At 36.6% G+C, this 14,195-nt stretch overlaps 1 protein-coding gene across 2 annotated transcripts in view; it reads right to left on the reverse strand.

The window, feature by feature from the left end:
• Nucleotides 1-5,990, reverse strand: part of mRpL23 (mitochondrial ribosomal protein L23) — a 126,464-nt gene extending 120,474 nt beyond the window's left edge. The window contains exon 1 of one of the 2 annotated variants that reach the window (XM_081752060.1): nt 5,834-5,990. In XM_081752060.1, the coding sequence (XP_081608186.1) occupies nt 5,834-5,847 (14 nt within the window). In that variant the 5' untranslated portion in view covers nt 5,848-5,990. Of the gene's footprint in view, nt 1-5,727 lie in introns of both variants that reach the window. The other variant, XM_081752061.1, reaches the window with a different exon arrangement.
• Between the last annotated feature and the right edge of the window lie 8,205 nt (nt 5,991-14,195).

Below are 14,195 nucleotides of genomic sequence, written 5' to 3' on the forward strand. Positions count from 1 at the left end.
GAAATGTAGAAAAATATTTTCTAACTTTTTAAAAATATACTTTTAATCGGAGGGGACTTGTAAGAGAAGTAACACGGATAAAAATTAAAAGACTTTTTGTTGCTTCAAACTAAAAGAAGAAAACTTTCCTACTATAGTAATTGTCGTATACAACAATCAGAGCCGGACTTCAGCGGATTGGACCGATTGCTCCCAGTCGGGTCCCGCGCCAGTGTAATCTACTATCCAGTGCCGTCTTAGCAGCATAATGTTCCCCTGTGGAAAACAGTGTGGCTCCTATGACTAAATTCCTCAAGTAATACATGTAATTAATACATTCTGCTCACGGTACACTCGGCCAAGTGATCATCAGACTGTTAGGCGGCTCTGTTACTCTTGGCTTGTGAAGTGCTCACAATAACATATTGTAATACATGTATATCCATGAACATAAACAAGGGAGCGTATAGCCTGTTGGCCTCTATCTAGAATTTGAGGGAGTGAATAGTTTGTATTAACAAACAAGCAATATTTTCTAAAGTTAATTCTGCAGTAGTTTCTTTATTTCTTTACGTTTCCAACTTCCGATGAAAAAATAGGCCTATTAAGTAATATGACACCTCCATGAATACCGGGATGATATAGTCTTAATGCGATTTCTTTACATGTTTTTCTGGAACTTAGTCCCACAATAGTGTTCCCATTCGGGCCTGCATCTTCTAAGTTCATTAGATTACTTTTTCCTCTTACTTTGAAGCAAGAAACCCTTAATCTTTTAACTTTGTGACTTACCTCAGGAGCAACCTCTACTTTTAGTTATGTATTTGAAAGCATATTGTCCTGCTAAAATACATTAAATATGAATATTTCTTAATTTAGGTCAAGTTTAAGAGTACTGATTAATAAAACTGAAAATTTGAAAGTATGCGTTGATTATAGCCTGTATTTTGTTAAAACAACACCAAAGAAAATTAGAAGTTAATGAAAGCTCAATAAAGATGTTTATCAATGAAATTTACGTCATAACATCAGTTTGAGTCGAGAAGTTATGCGTAATACTTTCGAAAATGGTAAACATATCGTGGTTGAAGTTTTCATCTTTACATTTCTTATGTATATTAAAAGCCGGTTCTTTAATGGCGTAACATAACGGAAAAATAGTACTTATATAAAATGAGGTAATATTAAGGACTACGTCAAAATAGGAAATGTAATTATGTCAATTTACGAAGCTATCGTGATGTTTTGTGTTTGTTTGTTTGGAACTTAATATTCTTTTTCATCAGTGAGGTTATATGAGATCTCGCTCGTCTGAAAGATGAGAATACTTACCACTTATTCACAGTGAATCAACATGAATAAGTGCTGGCAACCCTTAGCTATTTCATCAGGTACGTCCTAATCTTTGCCCACTATATTTTTTAGGAAGTGGAGGGACGCCATAGATATTTTTGGAAGTGGGGGATGATGTCCCCCGTGTTAACTTTGGTTGTAACAAACGACACGCCATCGTTTCAGGGTAGCTTTCGAAAAAGACTTTAATGAAAGGAGGTGTGTGTGTCTTATATTTTGGATGTTGAAATGCTACTTTTTTTTTTTTTTTAAATAGCCCATTGACTTATATGAGGAAGTATTTGTCTTTTAAATAGACGAGATTTTAATCATTCAATTTTACTAATTTCTTCTTCTGGTCTATTTAAGAGTTCCTTGCTTTAAAAATATTCAATGTAATATTGTTTTAGTTTTTATTTATACCGGTATATATTAAAATTACATAATACAGTAGTTAAATTTCGTATAGAATACATTTAAAGATCTCAAGAAGAAGTAGTCAGTAAAATTAACAGGCTAAAACTCTTTTATTTCAAAAAATTAAAACAATGTTTCCTCATATAAATCAATGGGCTGAATAACCATTATGGTGCACGTTATTAACATTCTTAAGACCTCTCCTTTATTAGGATTTAAAGAAGCTACAATTAAATAACACATAACTATTTCGCTCGACTTTTCTATGAACGCACAGCTTCATTATTTGCTAGTAAATAAATGTTCTACTTCGCAAGGTCAAATAGTTTCCTTACTCTATGATCTCAAAAAAAAAAAAAAAAAAAAAAAAAAAAAAACTGGGACATGGAAATTGTTACTAAAACAACAAAAACAAATACCTGCCTCAAACAAATACCATCCTCTCATAATAACCACGAAAAAGTCGGTTCTCTATTGAAAGGTGTTTGAAGTCCTCTGGACAATAAAATGACAGCTCAGACCTCAAGAATGTGCTTTCTCTTTTTGTAAAGTTGTTTCATTCTTCCTTTACAAATCTGCACATGGAATGAACTTCCTATTTTTTTGACTCTAAACCAAATTAGTCCATGTAAGTGTGAAGTGAGCGCGGGCTCGCACTGAATTTAACTCGCGCTCGCATGGGCTCAAGTTCACTTCTGTCAACTGAGCTTGCACTCACTCGGGCTCCCGCTCACTTCCCTCAATTGGGCTCGCGCTCATTTCCCTCAATTGGGCTCGCGATCACTTCCCTCAACTGGGCTCGCGATCACTTCTGTTAACTGGGCTCGCACTCACTTCTCTCGATTGGGTTTGCGCTCACTTATTTCATTGGGGCTCGGAATCGAGTTCAATTATTGAGCCCGAGCCCGGTTGAGCGTGAGTACCGAGCTCACGAGCGTCGGGCTCGCGAGTTTGAACACCTATACTCTGAGAATCCCGTGGTTCGAATTTTGAAAAAAGAAAAAGAAAAAAGGCTTCGTCTTGTACTCGGGCCTAGACCAAGGTACTGGTGACCAAGATTTGGTAACTCTTGGTCCACTCGTCTGGACCCCAGGTCGCACACAGGCAGACACAAACAAATTCTTTATTTTATTTATATCAGATTAGATAGAAAATACGATCCTATTCTGAAAATCAATTAACATTCTTTCCGTAGACTTTACAAACTTATGCCCCAATAAAATTAGATACTACGAAGTACCGTACAGGATGAGACGTGTTCTCTCTTTTTTTCTCTCTCAATATTTTGATGCATAAAGAACACTTCCACGATGAGACGCGCGTATAGGTTTACTTTTGGCGCACCACTAGAAAGAATTGTTGAAAAATTAGAATTTTTACACTATTTCTTTCTTAATATCCCTAAAAGGTTTTCACTGGACAACATGAAAATATCTCACTTGGCATAGATACAATTCAAGAGAGCCACAAGAACAAATCGTTGGAAAATTACAATTCTTTTATGATTCGTCTATAATACGGCTCCTGGATGTGTAGCATAATAACTGAAGTGGAAAAACCCCAAGCCAACCTGTGTTGGGTGACCACTAAAAAGCACGAATGCTATCTAACCAAATCACGGTACGGTGAATGAAGGTGGTGGCCAACGCGATAGCGCGTTCAAGAGAGCAGTTGCGTCAGCGCTAGTGATTATGCGCGTAGGCGAGGGTAGTGAAAAAAGTGGGTTTTGGAAACTATACAAATTTCAATTGCACTCATCATGGTCTGGTAGCCCAGCTTTTTCACCTACATATTTTGCGATATTCTACTCAAATTCGGTCGTTTTATGGTTCCATATGTTAAATTAGATTACCAATACTTAATTCACATAGCATTGCCAAGCGACCGTTAGACAGTGAAAGCGGGTTAGAGCCCCGCACGGCACGTTATTTTCTGTCTATTGTTACGAATCGTTTACTTTCTTTTCCCACATAAGTAACTATAAAGTTCAAGTAGGTAATCTGGCGCTAAACCAGTTAAAATTTTCATCACACCTTACTCAAACATCATTTGCCAGTCACCACTATCAACTCACATCTACTGTAAATCACACTGTTTTTGCCAGTTTTGGCTCCCCATCTCTAAACTGTTACCGGAACGCTGCACTTCGTTATAAACGTAAAATACAGTTTCTCTGCACTGTGCAGAAATATGCAGCTGATGGAAAATAGCATACAATAGCGTGCATGTTTACTTTTGGCGCACCACTCGAAACACTTGTTGAGAAATTAAAATTCTCTAATTTTCCTCTTATTGTTTTATAAATGACTTGCGCCGGGCGACATGAAAATATTTCACATGACATAGATAAAATTCAAGGGAGCCATCATAAGTATTTGTTGAAAAATTACAATCCTTTTACGATTTGCGAATAAATACAACTTCTGGATCTATGCATAAAACCTACAAAGTCCAAACCACAAAACCTGTGCTACGTGACCAGTAAAACACACGAATTCTATCGAACCGAGCCTGAGTAGGGTGGAGCTAGGGGCTCTAATTGTTAGCGAAAGGGTGCGCCCAAAGGAAGCAAGCGCGACAGCGAAGGTGGGTACACGCGTGGGGAGGGTAGTGGAAACTAGTGGGTTTTGACAATGATACGAGTTTCAACAACACTTGTCATGGTTTCATACTGTAGTGCTCCATTTGTACATATACAATACAGATTCTGCACAAAGTGCAGAAATACACCACAGGTGGGAAATAGTGGTGCTGGTGTAGCTTTGGCGCACCACATTTTGGAAGACTTACAGGTGAAATTGTATCCTTTGTATGAAAAGAAATATTCATAAGGAACATATTTCCACACGCGACATAATTTTATACAAAGTAATAGAGCTGTATTTCAGGTTTGCAAGTGCATGGTTACTAGTGTAAATCATTACAAGTGCTTCACCATGGATAAAATAAGTGAGTGCATATGGAAAATGACTCTATTAGGTATTATTTTTCGCCGATGGTGTACATCTGCACAGTATTCAGAAGCTGTGGAATGTTACTAGTGTAAGTGGAATGTTACTAGTGTAAAGCCATGATAATGCTATAGAAATGCGCATACTTTCCGAAATCCACTTCTTTTTGACTGTCCTGGCTCATACCTCGCTCGCTCGCTGACGCGCCTGTTCCCTTCGGACGCACCACACTGCTGTTGTGCGGGCCCACCATGTTCGCCCTACGTTGACTCCGTCAAATAGCATTCGTGCATTTTAGTGGCCACCTAGCACAAGTTGGTTTGTGCTTTTGCACCGTAGTTCTTATGCCGTACATTTGGAAACCGTATTTATACACAAATCGAAAAAGAACTGTAATTTTTCAACAATAAAATCTAGCGGTCCCCTTGAATTTTATCTATGCCAAGTGATATTTTCATGTCGCCCAACGCAATTCTTTTAGGAGACAATAGGAAGTAAATTAGTGAAAGAATAACAAATTTTCAACAATTATTTATAGTGGTATGCCAAAACTACACCTACACGGAAACAGTTTCTAATACAGTCATCTTTTAGGTTATAGTTAAGGAGCCGTACTTCCCATTTAGGGAAGGACAAGAAACGCCATACTTTCAGGAATTATTCATTGACTATCTAGGATGTTAAAAAGTAGGTAATAGACTGAGTTCTTGCCCTTGTACTTAGGGTGTTTAGGTAGTGCAACAGTAAGATGTATCCTCGTGCACGGGAGATGAGAAGTAGCTGTTCTTAACAATGGCTTATTTTATCCGTCATAAAGCATTTGTAATGATTCTACACTAGCAACCCTACACTTGTAAACATAAAATACAGATGTATTTCTTTGTACTTAATTTTATCGCTTGCAGAAATTTGTACTTTACAAGTATGTCTTTTCATGCAAAGTACTGAATTTTAAATGTAAATCTTCCAAAATGTGGTGCGTCAAAAGTAAACCAGCACCCTCTTGGTTCCTTTTAAATTTGTCTTTTCATGCAATATTAAATTTTACCTGTAAATCTTCTAATAAGTGGTGCGTTATAACTAAAACTCCACAAAACATGTTACAACTTCATACGCAGTATACCAATGGGTATAAATACCAACATATTACTTACCATCTTGTTGACATGATTCATCCAACTTCTGTTACCGTCACCTTCACCTTCACCTTCACCGATCGAGAGGTGTTGCATTATCAGGGTGTAGATATAGTCTGTTTCACCCATATCCTTGGCATTGAAAGCGGAGTAACATTGGGCCTTATGCAGAGTCGTTTTGAAACCTGTTTAAAAAAATACTACGTGTTTAACTAACGGATGGTTATCAAAATTGTATTCAGAGTCTCTGATTAGGACGTATTAATTGACGAAGTTAATCACATGTGACTAATTAATCTAGAGCAGAGGCTAATCTTTTACCCACGGTTTAGCGTCCGACACAACATTCCGTATTTCATATATTTTCATTTTTACGCGCTGATCTACTTTTCCGTAGTTGCCACATTTATTTTTCTCGCCCGATGCATTGGGGTTATATAAGTTAATCATACCCAAATCATCATTTTAGTTTCACTCAAAGTTGACTCTGAATACCAAAAAGTGAACCTTCCTTAGTAAAGAATTAGTATGCTTACTAACTAGTCTGTGACTAACCTTCGAGTAACGAATCCTCTCTGAATACCGCCCATTGTGTTTGTTGCTTAGAAGGTGTGCTTTGACCTTTTCCGGTGGAAATTGAAAAAATGAGAACTGGAATAGTCATTCCCTCTTGTTGGAATATATGAGTGATGTTAATTCCGTTGCCTATGTGGGAAATACAGATCTATGATTTTCTATTGAAGTTCTTTTTTTTTTTCCACCGGAAGATGAAATGTAAAAGTAAAAATGATATTATTAACCGGGTAATGATTAAAGTAAATTAAAGGACAAGTCCGTTATCTTGAAAAAAAAATATTAAATGTTTCAGGATATCTAAATCATTGTGCGTCAAAATTGGTTTGATGGTGAAGGGTCCATAACCATAGCGTTTATTTAGCTCTTCCATAACTTGAGTTCTATTTTTAGATAACAAAAGACATTTAGATAACAAAGGAAATATGAGATGATTCAGAGTTCCAACCTCTTCGTTGCACCAACAGAGAGGTGAATCTCTCCGATGAATTTTGTACAGAAGATATGGAGTAATTGCAGTGTTGAAACGAAGTCTATAATATAATATGATTTTTGACCGTGACCAAGTGTGAAGTGCATTCCAGCTGGATGATTGCAAATGGTTAGTTTGCCAATAGTATGTTCCTGGTCCACTTCTGATTTTATGTTTCCAAAGGACTGTTTGCTACGAGATTATCTGGTCAATGTAAAATAAAAAGTTGAGAGGTGATAATTTTATATTGGCTGAAATACCAGAGTTACGAGATTTTTTGGATAAATCGTCGACAAATTCATTCGGTTTTATGTCAACATGACTTAGGACGTGGATAAAATCTATGATATGACCCATTTCAATTAATTTTCGATAAATGGATTTTATGTTTAGTACTGTCCAAGTTGATTTAATTGTCCAATGCACAGAAGAAAGTGCTTGTAACACACTGTAGGAATCCGTGCAGATACATGCACGCCGGATATTGTTACGTTGAATGAGTAGTAAGGCTTGTCGTATTCCAAACGCTTCACCCTCAAGTACTGTAGTAGCAACTGGAAGTTTGAGTTGTTGGATAATATCAAGTTGGGGAACAAAGATAGCTACTCCAACTGGACTGTGTGCAACCTTAGAGACATCAGTGTAAAGGAAAATTATGCCAGAATGGAATTGATCGAGAAAACTTTGCCAATTATTTTTGTTTATGCGATGAGATTGATCTTTGATATTGGTATCTACATATGAAGGCAGAATAGGTTTTATAATTGTTGTATTTGTTTCATATGCGAAACTATAGCGTAGCAGGTTGGGAAGTTTTATTATTTGAGTTTGGAGGTTTTTCAAAAGTAAAAATGCTTTGTATATCTTAGCATGGTAACTTAGTAACATATGGTAATTTGGTATTACGGTTCTGTACTTCTAAGGCTCCCAGTTTTGTTAGTTGTGAATTCATGATAGCGAGTCGAGATATTATATATTTACAGGCAAGTTTGAGTATTTTAATAGATAACGGTAGCGTGCCTGTCTCCTCTGAAATGGCATTTTTAGAACAAAAGTGGGGTTGGGAAAGTATAATTTTTAAAGTATTGTACTGAATCGCTGTTAGTGATTTATAGAATTTTGGCATGGTGATAGAGTAGATTATACTTCCATAGAGTATTTTGGCTTCAATGCATTGTTGAAAAACAGTATATAATGTGTGCGGATGAATGCCCCATTTTTTAGAACTTAAGCTGCGGAAAATGTTCTGTACTTGTTTACATTATTTTATTATGTGAGTTAAATGTGATTTACAAGTTAACTTGTGATCGAGGTATAATCCAAGATATTTGATATTTGTTGTGCTGTGAAGCTGTGTATGAGAAAGTTGAAAAGGAGGGAAGTTAGTGATTTTCTTTTTAGTAAATACTAGGTAATTTGTTTTGTTCCAGTTAATTTCTAGACCATTGTTCCGGCACCAGGTTGCAATTATTTCCAATGATGACTGCAATTTCTTTCGACCAGTATCCAGATCATTTGTAACAATATAAATGTGTAAGTCATCTGCAAAGAGAGAGGCTGATACAGTACCATTTGGTATTTCCAGTAATTCCACCATGAAGATATTAAAAAGTGTGGGACTAAGCTTGCTACCTTGGATAAGACCGAGAGATGTTTGCCGAGGAGTGCTATATTTGTTATTTATTTTGAGATAAATTTGTCTATTAATGAGTACATTATGAACAAATCTTATGAAAACGGTAGGGATGTTCATTTTTGCCATTTTAGTTATCAATAAATCCAATTGAACTAGGTCATATGCCTGTTTAAGATCAATGCCTATAGCCATGAGATATTTACAATGTTGAAAAGTTGTCCAAATGCCTACAAGGAATGGACCAAGTGCATCTAAAGTTGACTTGTGTTTTCTAAAGCCTGTCATATTAGGGGAAAATATCTGGTGATATTCCAGAAACCATTGTAATCTGGTTAGAATTAATTGTTCTAATGTTTTTAAATAACAAGATATTAAAGCGATCGGTCTATAGCTGGTCGCTGCTCCTATGGGTTTTGTTGGTTTCCGTATTGGAGTAATCAGAACTTTCTTCCACTGTAAAGGAATCTGTGAAGTTTTCCAGATGGAATTATAGAAATTTAACAATGCATAGATTCCCTCCGACGGAAGATTCTTGAGGTGTTGATAATGTATTCTATCGAACCCTGGAGATGAATCTCTTTTTAGTGATTGGAGTACAGTGGTTAATTCCTCAAAAGTGAATGGAAGATCTGAAGAAGAGTGTGATGTCGAGGAAAAATATTTTACAAGATCTAACCGGTTATTATTTACAAAAAGTGGAGCCAGATTCTGATGAAATTCTTCGATCCAAGTATATCCATTGAGTTGAATATTACTTTGTTCAGTTTTAAGAGATACGTTTTTTGGTATTTGAGATATTTCCAAATTTTTTCGGGGTTTTTAAGGACATATTGTTGCAAAAATCTTGCCAATGTTGACGTTGTGTTTGTCGGAGTATTCTTTTTGTGAGGGCATTTGTTTTCTGATAAGCTAGAAAATGATTTTTTCTTTAGTGCGAAGAAATAATTTCCAAGTCCGCTGTCTGAAGTTAACACTTCGTTGACATTCTTGTGTCCACCAAGGAGGTTTGGCTGGAAGACTACCAATACGTGATGATTTCGAAGGAAGAACCGGCTGCACTTTTGAATGATGCACCGCAGCTTTTATTAAAGTATCAAAACTTCGTGCTGCTTCTTGCATATCAGGAGTAATAGTAGGATTTGAAAAGTTATTTTGAAATTTTGAAGCAATGAATTCCGTATTTATCCGAGTGTAATTCCGTAGAAATATGTTGCAATAAAGATTTGAAAGGTAAAGAGTATCCATGAGTGGAAGTAGGTATTTTACAAACTGGTACCTCAGTAATGATGGGAAAATGATCACTACCGAGGGCATCGTAAAAAACATGCCAGGAGGAATAAATAAAGTGTTTTGTTCGTACCAATGAAATATCAGGTTCGCTTTTAAAGTTATGAGAAATACAAGTAGGTGTACCATCATTGAGAAGAAGATAATCACCTGTAGATAAGGCAGTGATTAATTTGTTGCCAGCGGAATTGGTACATGCACTACCCCACCAAAGTCCTTGGGTGTTAGCATCACCAGTAATGATGTCAAAATTATTAGAATGGAATAACTCCTGCCAGAAAGACACATCAACAGGAACAGAAGAGGGAATATAAATGTTCGCAAGATTACAATTTTGCACTTGTATTCCTAGGACTTGGACATTAGGAGGTTTATTACGGATTTTTACTAGTATTTCTTGATAGAAAAGGTCGTGACGTATACCTATTGCTATGCCACCATAACCATCCTCTCGCAGTTCCTCGATGAACTTGTAATTTTTTAAACGAAGCATCAAATGAGGTTTTGACCAAGTCTCCTGTAACATGATCAAATGTGGATGGAATATATTGATTAAGTGTAGTAGGGCGTAGCCCTTCCCAGTTGCACTCTGCATGTTCCATTGAAGAACTACTAGATTTTCGTAAGTATCGGAAGCCATGATGAAGTTATTTGGTTGAAAGAAGACTAGTAATTTGTTGAATTAAAGTATCTAGAATTTTGGGATTGGAATCAGCTGTAAAAGTGACAGAAGCAGTAGTCAATATTTGTTTTATTGCTTTTATTTGATTATGGAGAATATCATTATGGCTCGATAATTCCCGAATCTGATCATTAGCAGAATTGTCATTATTAGGAAGGAAAGTATAGTTCTGGCGATTGTTGATTGGTCCAGTTGAAGGCTCTGCACTATTATGTCCAATGAGATTGTTATCAATGGAGGAAGCTGATGTTGATTTACTAGATGATACTTGCATGTTAGGAAATCTAAATTTGTCTTTATTACGAACTGAACCTTTAAGATCCGGTTTAGATCCCGGAGTGTCGAATCTTAGCGAAGGAAACATGGAAGAAGAAACAGAGGAAGAAGGCACCTCAAAAGATATTGAGGAACTTTTTCTACTATCGAAAGATGATAGGGATGGAGTAAAGTGATCATCTTGCAAGCCTTTTCTTCTTTTCCTGGGAGGAACTTCAGGGAGAATAGAACTAGAGGGTGGTTTGTTATGTGAGTTCACTGACTGTGAGAATACGTTGTCAACAGGAGGATGTCTAATAATTTCACTGTAGAGAGCCGTAGTATTCGTGACATTAGATGAATTTGATTTATTATTAGTCGTTAACATGCTAGCTTCATTAAAAGATAGATGTAGGTTGGCCATTAATTGGACAATTCTTTTTTGTATCAATCGTTCGGGACACAGAGAAATCTGCTCTATGGTTAGACTTGCAATGATAGCACTGTGTAGGATTGGAACAATCAGTTTTGGAATGATTTTGACCACTGTTTGTACATAGTTTTATGCCTGCTTTACACGTACGGTTCGTGTGACCGTACTTCAAACATCCACCAAGGCACTGTCGAATGGCTGGAATATATGATTCTACAAGAAGTTTGAGAAAGTATAATTTTACTTCTGATGGTAATTGTTGCGAATTAAGTTAGAATAACTGTTCTAGTGGGAACTTTCTGGTTATTATTTCCATTTCTAAGAATACGGCGCGCAAAGATAATTGGTATCTCAGAATCCAAGTCCTGTAGTAAGTCATCTGTTGAAATGTCAACATCAATGTCTTTAACAACTCTCGTAGAATACAGAGCGTGATTTGGAATATAGGACGACCAGTCCTGTGTTTTTTGGATTGGGTGACACATAAATTGATTAGCTTCAGTTCCTGCGTTAAAGTGAATTTTTAAAAGGTTTCTACCAATAGTTTGAATTTTGTTAATGCCAGGGATTTCTGCTAGATAGAGTTTCCGACTTATAGACATAATGTGCTTTCTCCCAATTTCTCCATTGTTAGCTTTTAAAAAGATAAAAAATGGGGCAGAATGACGATCACTATATAGATTTACATGATCATTATGTTTCGAAAAGTTTTGAAATTCCTGTTTCTTATTTTGATTTTTATCTATGATTGGAAATGATTCAGTTCCCTTAATGTTTTGAACTTCTTTCGTAATTACTTCCATTTCGTTTGATATTTCCATTGAGTCTGGAGGGATAGGGATGATGTTAGTATTTAAGACTTGAGTTATTTGGGTGATTTGCATCTGTATGAGGCTCCAATGGATGGAGACAATTGATCATGAAATGATATGTTTATAAGATTATGTGTTGAAAAAAGCTACACCTAAAAACTAAACAAACACAATATTAATAATTAACCCTTTGGGGATCCCATGGTACAATTTGTACCATACGGGGTGTTTCATGGTACATTGCGTTATAACTCTCCTATTTGAGATTTTTCGTCCGGTTTTCTTTTTTTTATTTTTTTTTTTTTTTGTTTTTCAAGTCCAGAGGCATTATAGAAGACATTACGTATGGTTTCACACCTTCCTGCGTCGAGACATACGAGGTGATGACGTCATAAGTGTAAAATTTATATTTTCGTGTAATACCTTTTGGGGGGGTTTATGTAAATTGTTTTTGGCGGGCTTACTTTTGCACGTAGAAGATTGAAATTTTGCACAAACATGCAGTCCACCGAGTAGTATTTACCTGATTTTTTTTTCAGATTTCTGCGTTAAAACAGGGAGGATCCAGAGGGTCAAAAAGTTGAAAAAAGGATATTTTTACCAAAAAATCCCGTTTTTCCTCATTTTCCCGCCTTAGATACATGATGGAGACAAGTGAATGGCACCGCCTAAAGGCAGTTCTATTCTGAAGAGAATGATGTGCGACACATGGCCCTTAGGGTAATTAGGGAAGTGTCAGGGAATTTTTTTATCAAAATATACTTCTGTATAGGGGAATTTTGGACATTTTCGGTATTATTTTTTGCGGGCTTATTTTTGCACCTAGAAGATTGAAATTGTGCACAAACATTCAGTCCACCGAGTAGTATTTACCAGATTTTTTTCTCAAATTTCAGCGTTAAAAAAGGGTAGTACAGAGGGGCTAAACGTTGAAAAAGGGAAATTTTTACCAAAAAATTCCTTTCACGGGATTTTCCCGTCTTAGATACATGATGGGGGCAAGTGAATGGTACCGCCTGAAAGGCAGTTCTATTCTGACGAGAATGATGGGCGAAACATGACCCTAGGGTAATTAGGGATGTCTCAGGGAATGTTTAAAAATTTCCCTCTGTATACGGGAATATTGGACATTGTCGGTATATTTTTTTTTTTTTGGCGGGCTTACTTTTGCACCTGGAAAATTGGAATTGTGCATAAACATTTAGCCCACCGAGCAGTATTTACCAGATTTTTTCAGATCTCTGCGTTAAAACAGGGGGGTCCAGGGGGGCTAAAAGTTGAAAAAAGGATATTTAGACCCAAAAAATCCCATTTTTGCTCATTTTCCCGCCTTAGATGCATGATGGAGACACGGGAGTCATACCGCCTGAAAGGCAGTTCTATTCTGAAGAGAATGATGGGCGAAACATGACCCTATCGTAATTAGGGATGTCTCAGGAAATTTTTTACCTGAGATCATGGTGTTTTACGGTAATTTGGGGCATGGTGGGAATTCCTGATAAAATTTCTCCCGCCCTTAGTATTCAAGATAGAAACTTGAAATTTGGCACACACATTCAGTATACCAAGTACTATTTATCAGATTTTTTTCAGATGGCTACGTTCACACAGGGCCGCTCCAGAGGGGCCCAAAATGCGAGAAAAAAAATCCCTCCGAAATTTTCCCTTTGACAAAACTTTTTCCCACTCCTGGTATTTGGTGTGAGCATGCAAGTGGTATCATTTGAAAGCCAGCTCTATTCTGAAGAGAATGAGGTATGAACCATGATCCTAGAATAAATAGTGACGATGTAGTAGCTGCTTGAATGAAAGTCTAAAAAATAGCCCAAAAACCCCGGATCTCTTAAGGGTAATGTTACAGTTAAATCAACATTGGTTAGATCTTACCGATATCAGAAAATATTAATTACTCAAAATGTATCGTAAACTAAGTACACTTTTCTTCTTCTTCCTCCAAACTTCTTCTGTTGTCGTCTCAATTCAAAAGAAAATTTTAATTTAAAAATTAAAAGGTACTGTAATTAATTATTTCTAGACTCGCGACTATCGAGTCAAGTCGGCCCTGTCACCACAGATCACACATCACATAGCATAACGGCAAGATTGGTAACTACATGGAAAAACAAACGTATCAATTTCGTCGCGCTTGCAGGGACATCCATTCTCTCTGGCAGGATAATGTAACTACTCACCAGCAGTGTAATCATCCGCGTAAAGAATTCACCAATAT

The sequence above is a fragment of the Thermobia domestica genome, chromosome 3, assembly GCF_964235325.1.
Source record: "Thermobia domestica chromosome 3, izTheDome1.hap1.1, whole genome shotgun sequence".
In the NCBI taxonomy this organism is placed as follows: Eukaryota; Metazoa; Arthropoda; class Insecta; order Zygentoma; family Lepismatidae; genus Thermobia; species Thermobia domestica.